The 19,194-nt window shown below is 43.9% G+C and overlaps 1 protein-coding gene across 5 annotated transcripts; it reads right to left on the reverse strand.

Moving 5' to 3' along the window:
- Positions 1 to 4,202: 4,202 nt before the first annotated feature.
- Positions 4,203 to 18,813, reverse strand: TRIM13 (tripartite motif containing 13). Of its 5 annotated transcripts, XM_030200452.1 has the most exons (3): positions 17,701 to 17,845; positions 16,535 to 16,611; positions 4,203 to 7,547 (listed from the first exon to the last, which is right to left on the reverse strand). In XM_030200452.1, the coding sequence occupies exons 2-3, from the start codon at positions 16,580 to 16,582 to the stop codon at positions 6,324 to 6,326; spliced, it is 1,272 nt and encodes a 423-aa protein (XP_030056312.1). In that variant the 5' UTR covers positions 16,583 to 16,611; positions 17,701 to 17,845; the 3' UTR covers positions 4,203 to 6,323. The 5 variants fall into 5 exon arrangements, with proteins under 5 accessions (XP_030056312.1, XP_030056316.1, XP_030056315.1 ...); XM_030200456.1 differs by lacking the exons at positions 16,535 to 16,611; positions 17,701 to 17,845 and adding an exon at positions 18,727 to 18,813; XM_030200455.1 differs by lacking the exon at positions 16,535 to 16,611 and having other exon boundaries at positions 17,705 to 17,845.
- Positions 18,814 to 19,194: the final 381 nt, after the last annotated feature.

Genomic DNA, 19,194 nt, shown 5'->3' on the forward strand with positions numbered 1-19,194 from the left:
CTTCGGGTGCAGCAATCCAAAAGAGATGTACCAGATAGGAGGGGAGAGTAAACTCAGCTCAGGAGAGGGACCTTGGGGTGATGATGTCTGAGGATCTCAAGGTGAGGAAACAATGTGACAAGGCAATGGCTGCAGCCAGAAGGATGCTAGGCTGCATAGAGAGGAGTATAACCAGCAGAAGAGGCTGTATCTGCTAAGGATGTAAAAAGACGAATTGGTTCAGAGAAAAGCAATGAAAATGGTATGGGGTTCATGTAGCAAGATGTATGAGCAGAGACTTGATGACCTGAACATGTATAACCTGAAGGAAAGGAGAAACGGATGATATGATACAGGTATTATTCTGCAAACAAACCTTTTCCAGAGACGGGAAGGTGGTAGAACTAGAAGACATGAATTGAGGTTTAAAGGGGACCAACTCAGGAATAATGTCAGTAAGTATTTTTTCACTGAGAGGGTAGTAGATACCTGGAATGCCCTCCTTCAGGAGGTGGTGAAGAAAATGGTAATGGAATTAAAAAATGCATGGGATAAACACAAAGGAATGGATCCAAAGAAGCTTAGTGGAGATTAGGTGACAACACCGGTAATTGAAAAGCAAAACCAGTGTTGGGCAGACTTCCACAGTCTGTGCTCCGATTGTGGCTAGACTGATTCAGCTTCAAAAGTTGGAGAACATGGCCAGTGCTGGGCAGACTTCTACGGTTTGTGCCCTGATCATGGCTGGATAGGTTGGAGTGGAGCTTTTCAGGGCTTTGATAACAACTTCAGAAGTTTTAGAACAAGGACAGTGCCGGGCACACTACAGTCTATGCCCTGAAAATGGCAAGAACAAATCAATATATATGAAGTATCATATCATACCTTATGTAATGAATTTCTCTTGTTGAGCAGAATGGATGGACTGTACAAGTCTTTATCTGCCATCATTGACTATCATATGTTACATCGGAGCAGGGTTGGGTTTTTTTTTTTTAACTCCTAACCTTAAGGCTTGGACCACTTTCTGCTTTGGTGTACTCTGCAAGAAAGGCTGCATCCCAATAATGTATATGGGTGATAATGCTATAATTTCTGGCAAAATTCACTTTTGGTGATGGGGGGCTTTTTCTCAGCTGATTTTTTTGTTGTAAATTATGTGAGATGGTATTTATATTCCCGCCAACTCAAAAAAAAGATTCAAAGTGGATTATAAGAAATCAAACATATAAACGGCGAGTGACCGACTCACCTGCAAATGCGCAGTAGAGACTTCCCTCTCTGTCCAGCCCTCGCGTCAAGACGTGATGATGTCAGAGGGCGGAACAGAGAGGGAAACGGAGTCGGAGTCACTGTCGGACGCTGCCGCCTGGAAACAAACATCGCGCGCACCAACCTCCCCCTGCCGCTCCCGCCCTCCTCCGTATCGGGCCCCCTGCACTGACCTGACAGCGCCTCTCACCTCCGTATGGAAGCACTGCAGGCAGCAGCAGAGCGATCTGCTGCTGCCTGCAGCGCTTTCACACAGAGGTGAGAGGCGCTGTCAGGTCAGTGCAGGGGGCCCGGCCCAGAGGGGGGAGGGAGCGGCGGCGAGGAGGGTAGCTGGAAATCTCGCCCGTTTTAACGGGCTTAACGGCTAGTCAATATATAACAGACAATGATCACAAAAGTCAATAGCAAAATTATCATAATAAATATTTTCTAAATAAATACATTTTCAGTTTAAAAATAACAGATAGGAAGATAAAGCTTTTAACTCACTTTGTACATCATGCCAAATCTTACAGCCTGGTATGATATTGATGTCTCCAGTATTTTGGTTTCTTGCAGCAAGAACAAGCATGCTTGAAAGGGCATTGCCAAAAGGAAAATTTGCCCGGGTCTCAAGTCTCACAAAACCAGCACAAGAGTTCCTCCTCTACACGGTTTAAACTTGCTGAAAACTGCATGGTGCAGAGGAGAGGAAACTCTTGTTCCACTAGCGGCTGCAGACCATAAGATGAGGGTAAAGACATTAAGGCTAGCCTAATGGGGAGGGGAGGAAAGGATGACTGGCTGATTAGCTAGCTGGGGATAGTGACTGAGGAGTCTTACTGGGTAGTGAATGCTACTTGGGGGGGATGTGGTTGGCTAGAAGAGGAGATAGGGGCTCAGGAAGATAATGGGATGGTAAGGGAGACTGATGGGAAAATAGACTGGGTGCCAACAGGGTGGGGAGAAAGACCATATAACATCAGGCTGGGAGTAGCTGCTGCCCATATACTTTTGCCAGTGCCCTGCAATGGTGCATTAAGGGTCTGATTTATTATAGGAAGGGATTTGATTTAGCTCAAGCAAGTTATATTCAGGTACAGTACATATTAAGGTTTCTTCTCTGTTGAAAACAGCCTTTGTAAAAAGAATCAGGCCCTAAAAAAAGCTGTGGTAGACTACTTGAAGGGCGGGAGTCTTTGCTTTCCCCACCCTGCCCTTCAACTTTGATGGAGATAAAGGTCATTTATACATCAAAATAGAGTAGATGTTGGCAAACAAGGATCATTTAGCCCACCAACTTTGCCCAGTTGTCTCACCCTCCATTACTATAGCTGATGATGTTTTCCAACTGTAGAAGCTTGCTTATGTTCACTGTTTTGGTTATTACCTTCATCCCTCCTTTATCCGTAATCCCATCAATCCCTTTCCTTTTCTTCACTGCTACTGTTTCCGGCTATCAGCTACACCAGCTTGAGCACCTGTACAATATTATTCCTCCCAAGCTGGGAGGTGTGGTCCAGTTGACACTTGTTAGTGGACTTGCTGCTGTCCTCTGACTATACTGCCAAGAATGTATCAAGCCTTACTCTTTCTACATGGTGGTTGATCTTGCCCCCTTTACTTCTTGGTGAATTCTGTAGAATTGTGCAGTGCAACATTTATACAGATTTTATTTTTTTACCATTTTGTACAAAGAATTCTTAAAGAGGTGGCTTACTTGAGCTCAGCAATGTAAACAGTCATTGCAGCTGTCTACACAAAATAAGGTTCTGCATGCCTCTGGGAACCACCAATATTGTCTTCTCCCTGTGCCACACAGTTTTAAGAGTATAAGGCACAAGGCACCTGAACTCACAGCGGAATTCGAGCCTTCTCCTGCTGGTGTTTGGGCCAGCAACTCCACACTGTTTTCTACCTTGGGGCCCGGCTTTAGCACACTTCTCACAAGAACCCAACACTGCTGTTCGGTTCCTGAGCCGCGCTTACCTAAGTCGGACGGCGCCGACATGACTTGTCCCCACCCCCCCCCAAAGCAGTAATAACTGTCCTCCCACGCATTGGTTACTCGGCCACACCCAGTGCCCCTCTGATTTGTCTAAGGGAAGAAGCCTGCACTACAGCCCAAATGTTTTTATCTATTTATTTTATTTTTTTACCTGACAGAGAGGCAGGAGAGCTGTAAGCTGTAACTAGCAGACTCAGACCATGCGCCCCAAAGGACTGTCGCTAGGGAGAGGAGGGGAGGGACCTGGCCCCACCAGGTATCCCCAAAGACCGCCACAGGGCAACTTAACATCACAAGAAAGGCTCAACAGCACCCGAGGGAACGGGATAGGAGCCAGATCAACAGAGCTGCACAGGTATGACCCTCCACCTGCTAGATAGAGAGAATGCTGAGATTGAGCTGGCTGCACAGGACCACATGTAGCAAATCTTGCTCTTTATCTCCACCTGCTGGTTGAGGGACATAACCCACAAGGCTCTGCATTGATGTGGGGACGCAATGGAAAACACTATTTAATTGGCCAGGAGCCATTCCTGGCCAGGTAAATAGTTTTGAATATCAGCCAGAGACGGTTTGGTTTTATTATCCAGCCTTAAATTTGGGATGAGGCTAGTCCTTCACACTGTGTTGCTCAGTCTCCATCTCCCACTGTGGCATGAAAGCGCCACTAATGCACACAGGTAGAACACAACTCTTGGCCTGTCCTGAATCTATTCAGCAGGGCCCACACTTGCTGAAGTAAATCAAACCTGGGATGATGTGTGGACTTGTCATATAGGATTTGTTTTAACTTTGACTGAAGCACAGTTAAGAATTCCGTCTTAGATTAAAACTAAGCTGTGTGTTTTCTTATACTGCCAAGAAAGCAACCAGATCACACTTAAGCAGATTTTCTGTGAAGCTTTGAAACATATATTTTATTTGAAAAATGAAAAAATAGACAAAAGCAAAATACCTTTTTTTTTTTTGGTAGGTAACCACAATGGCATAGGGCCATTTCCACAGCTCATACCAGAGTTCATACATACTGTTTTAAACATAACATTAAAATCAAGAAATGTTTTATAACAATTGAATTTTCTGTTGAATTTTGTACCCACCTTGGGCAATTTGGGAAAGCAAATCAAATGTAAGGAAACACTGTGCCCCTTTATGAGATCACTGAAAACAAAATTTTGCATGAGACAAAATGTCAAGCAATTCTATTGCCATCTGCAATCTAGAAACTTAGTAAAGAACTGTATCACCAACTGTCTATTCATGGAGCAAACAGTTCTACAAAACCACTCAGCTTCTTCTAAGCATATATAGCCAGCCTGTTCAGGAAAGTTAAGCTGCTTCTTTTAATACATGATTGTCACAATAAAAGTTTGCCTAACATGTCTTGTTTTACTGGATTATAAACCCTATTCTATAAACTCAGAAAACCAAGAGATCACAAGACATTAGTAGTTTCCTTGGATCTAGTTCACATTCATGAACATCTGTAGTGGTAATGCTTCCTGCATAGTTACTATATTTTGTAATTACAAGTTTATTTTTACACAGGTCAGAGCATAGAAGCTATTATGAGCAAACTGCTGGAAAAAAATATATTTTATAGGACAGTATTAGCAATCTAACATTACAATTGCAGATGCATTGAAGTTCCACTGGCTACAAGATTAGCTTATTCCTGTCTATTTTTTCAAATATACTCAGGCACTTGTCTTCAACTATATCATAAATCCCTTCTGATTGCAATGTCATTACAAGGATTATACACACAATTATCACTGTATATCACAGTGCTCTCCAATGATAAATAACCTACAGCAGACAACTGCGATTGTCTTCAACTACATATTAAAAATCCTAACCCTACATTCAGTATTAAAAAAAAAAAAGGGACCATAGGTCCAAGTCTATAGTTCTGCTAACAGAGAAGTCACCACCTGAACTAGGACTTATTCATGGAGATTTATGTTTATCAAAATAATTTGATATACCGCAATTACTAACAAAATATCACAGCGGTTTACAAACAAAATAAACTAAGAAAAGGCAGAATGTAGGACTAAAGAATTAGTGACTGAGAAGTCTTTTATCTGAAATGTTATTCCTGCATGCTTTTCATGTGCAACACCTATCTCTAGAAATAACAAGCTCCCTATACTGTAAGAAAACTGTGTAGGATATGTTATATTAATTACATCATACTGTATACAATTAATACACAAGCTTGAAAAAAAGAAAACCACAAAACCCACAGCACATGTCTAAGCTTAACACACATCCTGAGAGACCTATCCCATAACTCACCACAGACGTGAGCTCCTGTTCACTGTAACTTGGTCTTACTGTAGAGGTAGTGTGTCCATGCCACCAAGGAGAAAGGAAGTATAGGTATGCCCCCCTACTGGATGTGCAGCAGTGCTGATGAGCTCAGTCTCAAAGCAAGCTTCCTCTCCAGCCCTTGGCCAGAAAGGAAACAAAGTTGCCACAGAGATGGCAGTAGTCATGTTCTGGGGGGTCAAATATTTTCTGATCCAACAGGTTTACTACACACTTGCATTCCCAACAAGAAAACCCTTCAATACTCTCCCTTTCCTTTTCCTGGCCACCTCTAGCTTCCCTCCCTATCTCTCTATACCTAGCCAACTAGCATTCCAGAAGCCCTGTGTGGGGTGATGCTCTGAGCAATAGCTATGGTAGACTGTGTGCTGGCTCAAAAGCCCCACTGGACATTCAACCTCAACTCCTATACATGTCCTGTTTGAAAAGGAACTCTGTGCCAGCTCAGTCCCACAACTTTTCTGCTAGCTGTACTACACAAACCCCCCCCCCCCCCCCCCCCACCATAAACACGCGCGCACACTTCTTTCCTAGGGCACAAGTAGAAGTGGACAGAAGTAACTATAGATCAAGAATACCACTCAATTTGCAAGTGGTATTCTAACGTGTTAAGGGTTGCCTGACATTTGAAAATGCCTCTATCTGAAGCTTTAGATGGATGCAGTTCTTCCCACAAACACCCCTATGGCTTTTATTTTTGAACGTTTATTTAAGCTATTTCTGTTAAACATCTGTATATGCGCAGCAGGCTTTACAAAAGTTTATATTTACAGACAAATGCTGCCACTTGTTCCAGCAGTATCAGAACACAGCTCCGACACGTTTCACCAAGTAGCTGCACTCCTTCCGCAGCCTCCTCCCAGTAAGAAGCTACAGAGTCAGCTAATCTTGCCGTGTCTGCTGCATATGTAGAAATAAGTGTAGATATCCAGCTGCTCAAAGTGTCACTTACAGGTCCTCTGACCAGCAGTGCTATGACTAACGTAACTAATAGGCAAATAAGTTCAGCCCCGTATCTACAAGAAATCCACCAAGGAATGTTCTTCTTTGAGGTGAGGGGTTCCTGAGGCAAGGAGAGCTTTTCCACATCCCTCAGTTTTACATTATTCCACTGGCTGGTATCAAAACTCTTCAGGACAGAACTCATATCCCTACCAGAGTAGGCAGGTAAAGGGCTTTCCTTAATTAAACGGATTTTCTCCCTGAACTCCTGCATCTGCTGCAGAAAAATAATGGGATCTGACAAGTCCCTAAAACTCTCTGCAAGGCTGAGAGCCTGTTTCTGCTCATGCAGAACCATGTTGAGTTTATTGATCTCTGGATCATAGGCCTGCATCACTGCAAGCTTCATACTCTCAAAATCTGAAAGTATTTCATTTTTTTTCTGCTCCAGAGTGTGCTCTAGTGTGTCAAAGTACTCCTTAACTTTGTCAGAGTCCTTAGTCAGTAACTGCAGGGCTCTCCTCTTGCTCGTCTCCAAGGTGTCAAGCTGGGACAGCAAGTCCCCACAGCGCCATGTCTCAAAGCTCTGAAAGAGACTCTCAAAAGCATTCTTCTCTAGGCAATAGGCATCCTCAATGGAGCAGAAGCCATGGTTTGTGTGGTCTCCTTGAGTGGCACAGAACCCACAAATCAGCTTCAGATCTGTTGAACAGAAAATGTTAAGGGGTTGCCCACTGTGTACTTTGCACACAGGCATCTTTGGAAGGACTTTAAATTTGTTGTACTTCTCTACAATTCCTTTCAGTGAATAGTTGACTTGCAAACTACTGACCCCTATGGTGAGAGTTTCTTTTCGACAGGTGGGGCACTTGAAATTCGACTGTCTCCAGAGTGCACTCCTAATATTTCCTTCAAGGATCCCTTCCAGGCATTTCTTACAGAAGTTGTGTGAACAAGGTAAAACCCGAGGATCATCAAACAGACTACAGCAAATAGGACAAGTGAGATCTTCCTCCAGTAGTTCCATCATATCCTGCAAACAAAAGGGAAAACAAACTGTTAAATGGAAGCATGTACTGGGACAAACAAAGCTGCCTGGAGCCGAATTATCACACCTAAGTGGAATGGCCACTTCTTTTCATTCATAAAGCTTGCACATACATAGCCTTGAGTGAATTCCTTCAAAAAGGTGATAAATCCTAATAAATAAATAGATACAGGATTAGAGTCCTGCTATTCTGAGGGAGCTCAGGGCAAATTTCAGAAGGCAATGGACTAAATGATTTTCAAAAATCAGACCTGGCTCATTCTCCATGTCCACCATCTGTCTTTCCTCGGCATCTGCCAACCCTCAATATTCTCTCCTCTGTGTCTTACCCTTTCCAGCATCTCTTGTGAGCGTTCCTATACCGCCCCTTATATCCACCATCATCCCTATTCTATTCTCTTAAGATTTTTAAACCGCTAAAGCCCAATAAGTTCAAAGTGGTGTACGATCATAGTCCATACCTAGCAAAAATTATACAAAGATTTCTACATAGTAACAAATAGTACACTAAGAACTAATCAAGTCTAGTAGCGCTATAGAAATGATTAGTAGTAAAAGCTATAACAAGCTCTACTTACAAGCATAATATTTCTGAAATACAGTAAATACATTTTCAAAATTTTACAAAAAGAAAAGTGGTGTTTAACAGATATAGGAAGTTCATCCCCCTGTTGGGAACTACAGGCCGGTAAGTGCAACTTCTGTAGTAAGTTAATGGAAACACTTTCAAAACAAAATGGTAAAGTTTTTGTAATCCAACAGATTACAGGACCCGAGGCAACATAGTTTCACTAGAGGCAGATCTTGTCAGACAAATCCAATTTTCTTTGACTGGCTGACCAGAGAGGTGGATCAAGGGAGGGAACGTGGTGTATTTAGATTTTAGTAAAGCCTTTGATATGGTTCTGCATAGAAGACTAATAAACTGAGTGACCTCGGTATGAGCTCTAAAGTGACTGTCTGGGTTAGGAACTGGTTGAGTGGAAGGCGACAGAAAGTAGTAATAAATGGAACTCATTCTGAGGAAAAGGATGTCACTGGTGGTGTGCTACAAGGTTCAGGTCCTGGGTTGGTTCTTTTTAATATTTTTGTAAGTGATATTGCTGAAGGGCTGTCTGGTAAGGTTTGCCTCTTAACAGATGATACCAAAATCTGCAATAGGGTATACATCCCTGATAGTGTGGATAACATGAGGAAGGACTTAGCGAAGCTAGAGGAATAGTTTGGAAAGTGGCAGCTTACATTTAATGCTAAAAAATACAGGGTCATGCATTTTGGCTGCAAAGACCTGAGGGAACAATACAGTTTAGGGAGTGAAGAACTTTTGTGCATGAAAGAGCAATGGGACTTGGATGCGATAGTATGTGATGGATCTTAAGGTGGCCAAACAGGCAGAGGCAACAGCAAAAGCTAGAAGGATGCTTGGGTACATAGGGAGATGAATGGCCAGTAGGAAAAATCAGAAACACAATTGAAACAGCAAGAACATACCTAACCCTCCACTTTCCAAGATGCAAGGGACTGAAGTATAAATCAACACATGCGTCCAGTTTCTCGTACAGATGTACCCATCTCTGGAACGCACTACCAAAAGACCTGAAAGCCACAGACTATCACCTGAAGTTCCAGGAAAATAAAACCTCACCTTTTCAGAAAGGCGTACCCCTGACCCAACATAAACACAACTTGAATGGACAATTCTAAATTCTTCACTGCACAATCCCACCCTTGCAACCGGCAAGGGATGAACCACACCAGACCTATTTAATCTTCCATTGATCTTTCACTGTTTTGTTCACTGCAGTTGGCAACAACCTCTCCAGATCCATGTAAGCCACATTGAGCCTACTACTAAGTGGGAAAATGTGGGATACAAATGTAACAAATAAATAAAAAGGAGGTGATGATACCCCTGAATAAGACTCTGGTGAGACTTCATTTATAATATTGCCCCTACCCAACTTCCCTTCCACCACAGAGCCATCATCCCTTCCTTCCTTGCCCTTACCCCCTCAGGACCATCATCTCTTTCTTTCCTCCATGTCCCCCCATGGGTTAAGCATCTCTCTCCCTGCCCTTCTCTTTGTCACATCCTGTCTCCTCTGATGCAACTTTCTGTGACTGGATCTGACAGAGGGATGGCCCTTGCGGCACTGGCCTGAAACATGTTTTGTAACTGGTGCCGCTACCAGTGACCCTCCGTAAGCGTGAAGGAATGGGGGAGAGATGCTAAATCCACAGGAGGTACATCAGATGCTGGACCCACAGGGATGGAGAGCATTGAGGATGGATTTAGAGGAGGGCACATGAAGAAGGTGGCTCCAAAAAATAGGCAAGCCTGGGCTTTGTACCAGGTTTGCTCAATGGTAGCCATGCCCATGATCCTCACCCACCTTCACCAACTGGGCAGCAAAACAGTTCTGCCAGCTAAGGCTATGCCTGTCCCACACCATCCACATGCACTTGTGACTGGCAACCAACACTGCAGCACACAAAGAATATAAGAAGTGCCATGCTGAGATTGACCAATGGTCAATGGTCCTGCATCTTGTCTGAAAGTGTACAATCCAGCTCACTTTGTAGAGCCCATCAGATCCTAGCAGACCTACTCCCTGCCTCAGCTACTCCTCTATTCTAAATGAGATTAAAAGTCAGCAGATATAAAGCACATGAGCAGATGAATAAAAACAGAGATAAGGAAAGCAATAAAGAAATGGGGACAATTACTAGCAAGGTACACTCCAGGTCTTCCACTTTCTGTCTAAGGGCTACCACCAGGTTAGGTTTTCAGGCTACCCCTAATAAATATGCATGAGAGAAATGCAGACGTTTCTCATGCAAATCCATTACAGACATCCTGAAAACCTGACCTGTTGGCAGCCCTCAAGGTCTAAGAGAATACAAAGAAGGTAGACCAAGTAATATTTTAAAGAAAATTTTCAAAAGTCTTTCCCTTAAAAGAACCATGTCACTATGTGCCTACATAGCACCTAGATTGAAGCACCAGACATTTATGAGAAGGCGTGCCCGTTAGTACAGTGTTCTTCAATGCAAGGCATAGGGACTAATAACAACCCCTGGAGACCTCTGGGGAACCCCCCACTCCATCATCATTCTGGTTTTTTTTTCTCTACTCTGCCTTTCTACCCAGCTTCCTGAGAATATTCTCAATGAAAAGTATGAAGGTGTACTGGTGGGTTACATATCATACACTGGTCAGCAGTGTAGCGGTCTTGCATGGGAAGACATCTGGCAGCTGTTCTTCAACTCATTTGGATCCACAGTGGTCCAACTGAAAAACTAGTGAAGACCATGGCATATATTATACACAGTAACACAGTAAATGATGGCAAAGACCCGCACAATCCATCCAGTCTGCCCAACAAGACGGCCAGAGCTACAACCGCCACCGCACGCAGGCTCCAGACACCCATGCCTAAACACTGGTTGTCAATCTCCACCATGCCAACCGCACAGGCAGCCAAACACAATGGAATCCTGGTTATAACCATACATCATACCCAAGCACAGCTGAGATAATTTGGACCTACCAGTCAAGCCGTCCTCCCCCCCCCCCCCCCCAAACCACACAGCACACAACAAAGTGATCCACAACACCAAAGCTGCCAAAGCTTCGCCAGTCTCCCGCCACCTGTGGGCACAGGCTGTAAAAGTCTATCTGGCATTGTTGGATCCCCCAGCACTGGAGTTGCCAAATCTTCCTCAGTCTTTTGCCATTTGTGAGACACTGAGCGTAGAAGTCTGTCCAGCTTCTGCCTTAGTTCCCATTACTCGTCTAACTTAACATCTCAACAGACATGTTGTGTTTCCATCCTTTTTCTATTTAGGTATCCCCTAATCTATCCCACACATTTTTTAATTCACTCACCATTTTTTACTCTACTACCTCTCCTGGAAGGGCGTTCCAGGTGTCCACCACCCTCTCTGTGAAAAAATTTTCTGACGTTATTCCTAAATCTACCACCCTGCAACCTCAAATCATGTCCTCTAGATTTACCACCCTTATGTCTCTAGATGAGGTTTATTTGTAGATCAATACCTTTCAAGTAATTAAATATCTGTATCATATCACCTCTCCCTCTCTCCTTTTCTCTAGCGTATACATATTTATTTAAAGTCCTCCAGTCACTTCTAATATGTCTTATGGCAGAACCTCTGTACCATTTTTGTCATCTTCTTCTGAACTGCCTCAAGTCTTTATGTCCTTAAAGAGAGATGGCCTCCAAAACTGGGCACAGTACTCCAATTGGACCTCACCACCTCCTTTCTTCTGCTGACTATGCTTCTGTCTATGCAGCCTACAATTCTTCAGGCAACTGCCTTGTCACATTATTTTGCCACCTGATCCATGCATGTCAGTCTCTCACCCCCTAGAACATACTACTCTTTTGGATTTCTACACCTCAAGTGCATCACTTTGCATTAAATTTTAACTGCCAAATATTTGACCACTTTTCTAATTTTTATAATTATGTCTATATCTTCTTTTATTCCTCTATATCCTCTAGAATTCCAAGCAGATTACATATCAAGAAGGCAGAAGCATTCCTGAGAAGTTAAAAATAAAATCTTATAAATTAGTTTTGAACAGAAGTTTTTAGCATTATACAAAATGTAAGGTATATTTTTGATGTTTGTATTTGATTTGGCAAAGCATTCCAAATTGAGGAAACTTGATAATCAAATCTGCCAAGAAAAGAATACTTGTGACTTCAAGTCTTTAGGACGAGGAAACTGCAAAGCAAATTAATTGCATAGTGTCATAAATCTTGCTCTAGAAAGAGAACCAATCAGTTGTCAAGCCTCTTAAGACTTGTTAACTGTAAAGTCTCAATAAACTATAAAGTCTCAATATCTTGAAGTATAACCTTGGTACACCATCACACACCTGACGTCTCTTTCTTTTCTGAAGTTTCCTTTATTGAATAATAAACACAGATCATTTATTCACAGTCAGATGTTCAGAAGTGTTGCCCCAAGGCACAGAGACTCCGTAATTCTGAGAGCTGTATCAGTGGTTGGAGGTAGAAATCTGAAGAGAGGCAGCTTTATTGCAGAGAGGCAGCTTTATTGCAGAGGTGAGAAAATAGTTGAACAGGTAGAAGTAGCTCAGAGCTGGGTAACTGGAGAGTGCAATATCTCATTAGGAAGATATATTCAAGGTAAAAAAACAAGTTCGTTCCAGGGAGTTTAGCAGGACAAGTGCTGTCTGAAGCAAGATGGAGATTGCCTCATGGAGAGGGAGAGGCTAAGAAGGGCTCACACAGGCCCAGGGAGGAGGGGGGTAAATAGACCAATGGGGACAGAACCTGCCATCAGGTAGCAAGGGGTGGTCCTAGAGGACAGCCCTCATTTGGAGGGAAAGGCCGTACCTGGCTGACCTCTCAGGACAGAGATAGTAAGAATGACCAGGAAATGATAGCAGGTAGACAAAGGAGCCAAGCTTGGCTGAGAGAGAGGAGGTCTAGGCAGCAGCACAAACCAATAGTAACAGTTCTTATACAGATAGGCAAGTGTGGCTGCATCGCCTGTGATCTACATTACACACAATGCATTGCTTACGTATCTTTGCAGTGGGAACTGCAGCAATGAAGATCCTTAGAAGTGAGAATGACAGTAAAGGCATTAAACACATTTTAGGGTCACATTATAAACTAGTGCAAGGCTGTCAGAGGACAGAACATCAGTATAATCAAATAAAAAGGGGCAAGACCACAGAGAATCTTGTAAATCAATATACATAGCTTAACCTTGTGGGTCTTCTTGTCCTCTCCTCTCTGCATGGCAGAGTCTTCATCTGGTCTTAACAGCACACTGCTTTGCTCTGTCCTCTCCTCCTGAGAAGGCAGACTCCCTTTTTTTTCCAAGCATTTAAATCCATACCTTCCTCTCTCTTTAAGTCTAACTTTCCAAACATTATTCTCTAGAATAAAGCAGGGCCACCGAGAGACAGAGCCAGCCCAGTGCAGGGCCGCCGCTGCCGCCACTGTCCCCCACTCCCACTTGGGCCACAGCCACTACCCCCCCCCCCCCACCTTACTCCGTCTGCTCCTCCCTTGGTCTGTCACTGTCCTGTTCTTGTGTGCCAAAACCTAGGTTATCGCCTTAACACTATCACCCAAGTCCCGACATACACCTGAGACAGATCAAGGGCGTAGGGCCCCCCTTGGAGGCCAGCCCAAGGAATCTCCACCCCCCCCCCCCCCCCGGTGGCCCTGGAATAAGGCAAATCAGTCAGGCCGGGTCCAGGGAATAAAGCAACTCAGTCAGACCTTCCATACCCACTTCTCAATATCTGTCAGCTTATCTACAAGCTTTAAATGTTCAATACAAAACTCTCAACCCTGGAGCAGAAAGATTTCCAGTTTTAACTTCTCTGTGCTTTTAAGCATTTGTTCTACTTATACTATAATCAATTGCTGAAACTCAAAAAAAACAAAAGAAAAAAAAAACAAGAGTTTGTGGATGCTAGAGTGCTGTGGGGTCAACTGGCCAGAAACAAGGACTTACCTCACATTTTCCTTTAAAGAATGGTGTATCGGTGAGAAATGACAATTAAGGGAAAGGGATTTTGGATTTAGCTAACACCTATTCTCAGAAGCTCAAGGTGAGTTATATTCAAGTATACTAGGTATTTTCCTGGCTCCAGAGGGCTTACACTCTAAAGGCCTGTTTACTAAGGTGCGCTATAGTTTTTAGTTCCTATGAGTGTCTCTAGCATTAGCGCACGCTAAAAATGATAGCGCGCCTACAACGCGGCTTAGTAAACAGGCCCTAACTTTGTACCTGAGGCAACGGAGGGTTAAGTGGTTTGCCTGAGATCAGAAGGAGATGCAATGGGATTGATCCAGGCTTCCCTGGTTCTCAGCCAACTGCCCTAACCATTAGGCTAGTCCCTCCAGAACTGTATTCTCTTGGTGATTTAAACAAAAACAAAAAAAAAAAAATCAAGCTATGCCAAGTAGACAGAAGTCCAGACATAAAACTTGCCAGAAGAGAACAAAGAAGAGTTTCTAGTCATTACGCAAGTTATATAGGAAACTGTGGCCAATCTTCCTGACAAAAAGCTAACCTAAACTGGAGCTTAAACAGACTAACAACAAATTGGTGCTGGGGTACAATCACACCAAAGATTTGGCAACCTCAGGACCATTAAAGAGCATATCCATTTTGAAATGTTATAATCCCAAAAGGTATAAACGATAAGCTGGAACAATATATGCATGTAGCCCAGGAGTTCTCAACCCAGTCCTTAGGAAACACACCCAGGCAATAAGTTTTTCAGCATATGTACAACTTAGTACATGCAAATTTATCTCATACATATATTATCAATTATCTTGAAAACCAGACTGGCTTGGTGTAACCCATAGACTGGGTTGAGAACACTGGATCTAGCACAATACAAAAAAAAACCAAAACACTTTTGTAGCTTTCTTTTATTTTAAGCACTGGGTCCTATGAATTCAGAAGTGTCTTACTCTTCTTGCACAACTATCAAAGGCCATCTGCTCCGACACTGACAGAAATCTAGCAGGCATTTTGAAATCGCAGCAAGACGTTCCTCTACCAAATTTCAGTTGATTATGTCCAGAGAGGTCTCTCAAACCAAGTGTAAACAGAAGAGACAAACAAATGCCCCTAAAGCCTCCCAAACGTTAATCCAATATTACCCCATTTTAAACACTTATTTTTTTATCACGTGACCTAAGATAATAGCAGATTCTCACTCACCTCCTCCCCACTTATCCACAGCATGAAGGCACAGAAGTACTGGCTACAGTATCAAAAATTAGTATAGGGCTCTCTGTGTTGGCATGCACTCAAAGATCCCAGTATCAGTCTAAGAGGAAACCCACACAGAGCCTGCAAAGGTTCACCAACTCACAAGTCCAAGCTGACTGCCGTTAATGGCTAAGTCACAATAGAGGGCAAGTTTGCAGATAACACAAAATTATTCAAAGCTGAGAAAAAGGCGGAGGATCTTTTGAAACTACTGTAGGAGACTGGGCATCTAAATGGCACATGAAATTAATGTGGACAACTGCAAAATGATGCACACTGATTATTTTCCTTCAACAGTACAAAATGCTAGGTTCTGAGGCGCCAATGATCAAGTTCCTGCGCTGTTCTGAATAGTGCAGGAAAAAATACCGCCAGAACAGCACAGAGAATTAACTCCCCAATAATCCGCCTAATAACATGCAAATTTATGCACATTATTAGCACTTATCATAGGGGGACTCCTGCGGGAGAATTGTGCCTAGGCATGCACTCAGACAAAATCCTCCACATTAGAAGTTTGACAGATCTGGGCTCTCAAAGAAAAAACCCCCCCTGGACTTGTCAAACCTGATGCCTGGTGGTCCGGTGAGCCACCAGACCCCCCCCCCCCCCCAAACACAAGGGCCTGGTCCAGTGGACCTCCAGAACCCCTAGCCCCATAAATATAAGCCCCCCACCACAATTTCAAAACACTGGTGGTCCAGTGGAACCCTTAACAGAATCCCCATGCCCACCCGAGGCCTATGCAATCTTGGAAGCATGCAAATGCTCACTGGATAGAGTCTCCCCATTCCTCCCCAATGCCCTGGCAAACCCTAACACCAGCTCCAAGCTGACGTAGGGTTTGCCTGCTGAGAATTGGGTAGGAATATTAATTCTCGTTTAGCATGTATCTGCATGCTACTTGCACTCAGTTGGCAAGGTCGTTTGACGCACTCACTGGCTCCAAACATTGTGCATCGGTAAACGCGTGTGCTAGTGTGGTGCTAATGGCCTCTAGCACTAGCGTTTACTTCTGATCTTCGGCACCTGAGTTAGACATCATCACCCTAGAAAAAAATCAGTCATTCTGGACAATATGTTAACGTTTTCAGTCCTGTGTGTCATGGCTGCCTAAAAATCAAATAGAATGTTAGAAATTATTTGAAAAGGAACAAAGAACAAACCTGGATATCATTATGCCTCTGTAGAGGTTTGTGTTGCAACCACACCATGAATACTGTGTACTGTTCTGGTCATGAATCTCAAAAAAGAAAGAGTGGAACAAGAAAAGTTTCATAGAAAGGCAATGAAAATGGTAGAGGGGATAAAAGCTCCTTTAAGATGAGAACCTACTGTAAACAGGTTAGGACCTATGGTCTCTCAGCATGTTTATGTTCTTAGGGTTGTCCATGCAGGATTGTTTTCATTATGCCAATTGTTTCATTTCAATACACAACAGAAATTGAATGCAATAATATGAGATGGTAATAATGTTACTGTACATTAAAATGACATGAAAATGCACATCTCTTAATCAAAGTCTGTAAAGCTCTGAATTAAAATAATTTGGTCTGTGCCCTCGACAAAAGTTGGCCTCAGGCCCATGCATCAATGCTACACACATCATGCCTCGTTTTGGTTTTTTTCAGCCCTTCGGTCAGCTTCTGGTTCTGTCTAAAGAAAGCCATTAAGAAACGATTAGCATCACAACATGAACATTTCTAACCAGAAAACAGACTTCTCACACTCCAGTTAACAGCTTTATCCCTCAAAAATATAGGTCAGAAAAAAAGTGCTCAATACACGTACCGACCAAGGGCGGTTAATAATACTAAATTAAAATCTACTTTGCAGTAAAATAACGTTCATTAATGATCAAATTTGTGCGAATCACACCGCAGTTTCTCTATCAAATGTACAGTAAATGTGTTTATCAGATTAGTTATTTTTTTTAAATCAACTAACGTCTTTAGGACCAGGGAGGGTGTGGTGTCATACCACTCCTTCCCAAGAAGTCCTGGTTTTTTTTTTTAATCTCACAGCTTTTCTGAGCTTTATCAACAGTTTATAGAACCAACCGCCTCGAAAAGGCTATTAGTTGTCAAACTCACGACCGGACCAGGCAACTCGTTCAGCTTCTTCCACCTAGAACTGCAGCAGCTCTGGCAGCGCGATGCAACAGCCTCTGTCTGCTCAAGGCCGCACAGATAGACCATAGCGTTAGCGGTTTCCCGACTGCAGCATAGCGATCAGTCCACCCTCAACAGCCAGGCCAGAAAACTATCCCGCGGTGCTAAAGATGCTCATAGAGACCACTTTCAAGGGCTTCTCACAGCGGCCCCACGCATACCTACACAGCAAATCCAGAAACTGCACTGCAACCTCCCGGGAGCAGCACCGCTCTCTTCTACTGCAGAATACTAGTACTACAAACAGGCAGCACCGCAACACAAACCCCGCCTCCTCCTCCTCGCAGCATAACTATCCTTTACCTTCACGTTCCATACTTGCCCTACCCTCTCTTGGCCACAACCCTTGGCAACCCTCAGTGGTGCTATCTTTCGTCTCCGCCCACTTCGCTGTAGCCCCGCCTCATCCTCCGCGCATCGTATTGGTTATTCCCCACCTCCACACACCCCCTTTGCTCTAATACTGCCCCACCTCCGCAGCCTGTTTCTTTTTGAGCTAAGCTGGCTCCTCCTCCTCCTCACGTCCTCCCTACGCCCATAGAAAAAAAGCTTGAAGTTCGTCCCAAAAAACTGTTCTTCACTTCAGGCTCCGACGATTTGAAGAAAAACAGAAACGCAAGTTCGGATTGGGAACTTTTGAGAGTTTGCTACGATGATTCGATTTTTTCTTTTGCAATAGAATTTTTTGAAAAACACAGCAAGAAGAAACATTACACTAACAAGAAGCACATTTCGCATACTCACAAAACTCCCCTTCCCCAACGTCCGGATTAGGGTTGCCAGGTTTAAAATATTTTCCCCGCCCAAAATCAAACCCCGCCCCAACGTCATTAATGTCCCCGCCTCCGACGTTGCCTCGGGCTCGCTTCCTGCTGCTGCTCTCTCCTGTCTTTTTTTTTTATTAAACTTTCTTTTGGGAGAATGGGAGGTTGTGAAGCGATGAGGGAGGGACTGGATAGGGGACGGGGTGCATTTCCGGGGTGAAGGGGGAAGCCGCGCGATCATGTGGCGCGGGAGAGATGGAGGAGAAAGAGGAGAGAGTCTCATAGCCTGACTCATTCCCTACTGGCAGTGCCCCAGCTCCATGTGGCACATTTGCTTCCAGACTGCTTTCCCTCTCCCTCTGCTGTGACACACTAACACCCAATTACCTCTTCCTCCCAGTCCCACTGATCTAACATACTCACTACCAGGCTCCCATGCTGGAGGAGGGGAAAATCAGCAGCTCCGATGGAGGTGATGCAGCATCAGCAACGCGATTCGGAGCAGGTATTGCAATGGGGAGAGCAAGGAGATAGCCTTCACTGGCGGTAACGTAGAGGCGTGCTTTCTCCAGGTCCTGCAGTGCTCCAAGTCTGGGGGCGTGGCCGCTGTTGCTGGCATTTAAGAGATGCCTGCAGCCGCCTTTGCAGGGCTTCTATTGGTCTAATAGAAACCCGGTGGAGTTGGGCTGCAGGCTGAAGAGGGGAGGGAAATTAGGGAATGCATTGCTGGGCTTATCTGGACCAATAAAAAACCCTGCTGCCCGGCGGCCGAGAAAAGCGCCCAAACCCGCACCGCGGCTTTTTAAAAGCCACCCAATTTCCCGCAGCCTTCAAAAATTTCCCACATCCTCACTTAAAAACCCGCCCAATTGTGCGGGAAACCCACAGCCC

The sequence above is a fragment of the Microcaecilia unicolor genome, chromosome 4 (genome assembly GCF_901765095.1).
Source record: "Microcaecilia unicolor chromosome 4, aMicUni1.1, whole genome shotgun sequence".
Taxonomy (NCBI): Eukaryota; Metazoa; Chordata; class Amphibia; order Gymnophiona; family Siphonopidae; genus Microcaecilia; species Microcaecilia unicolor.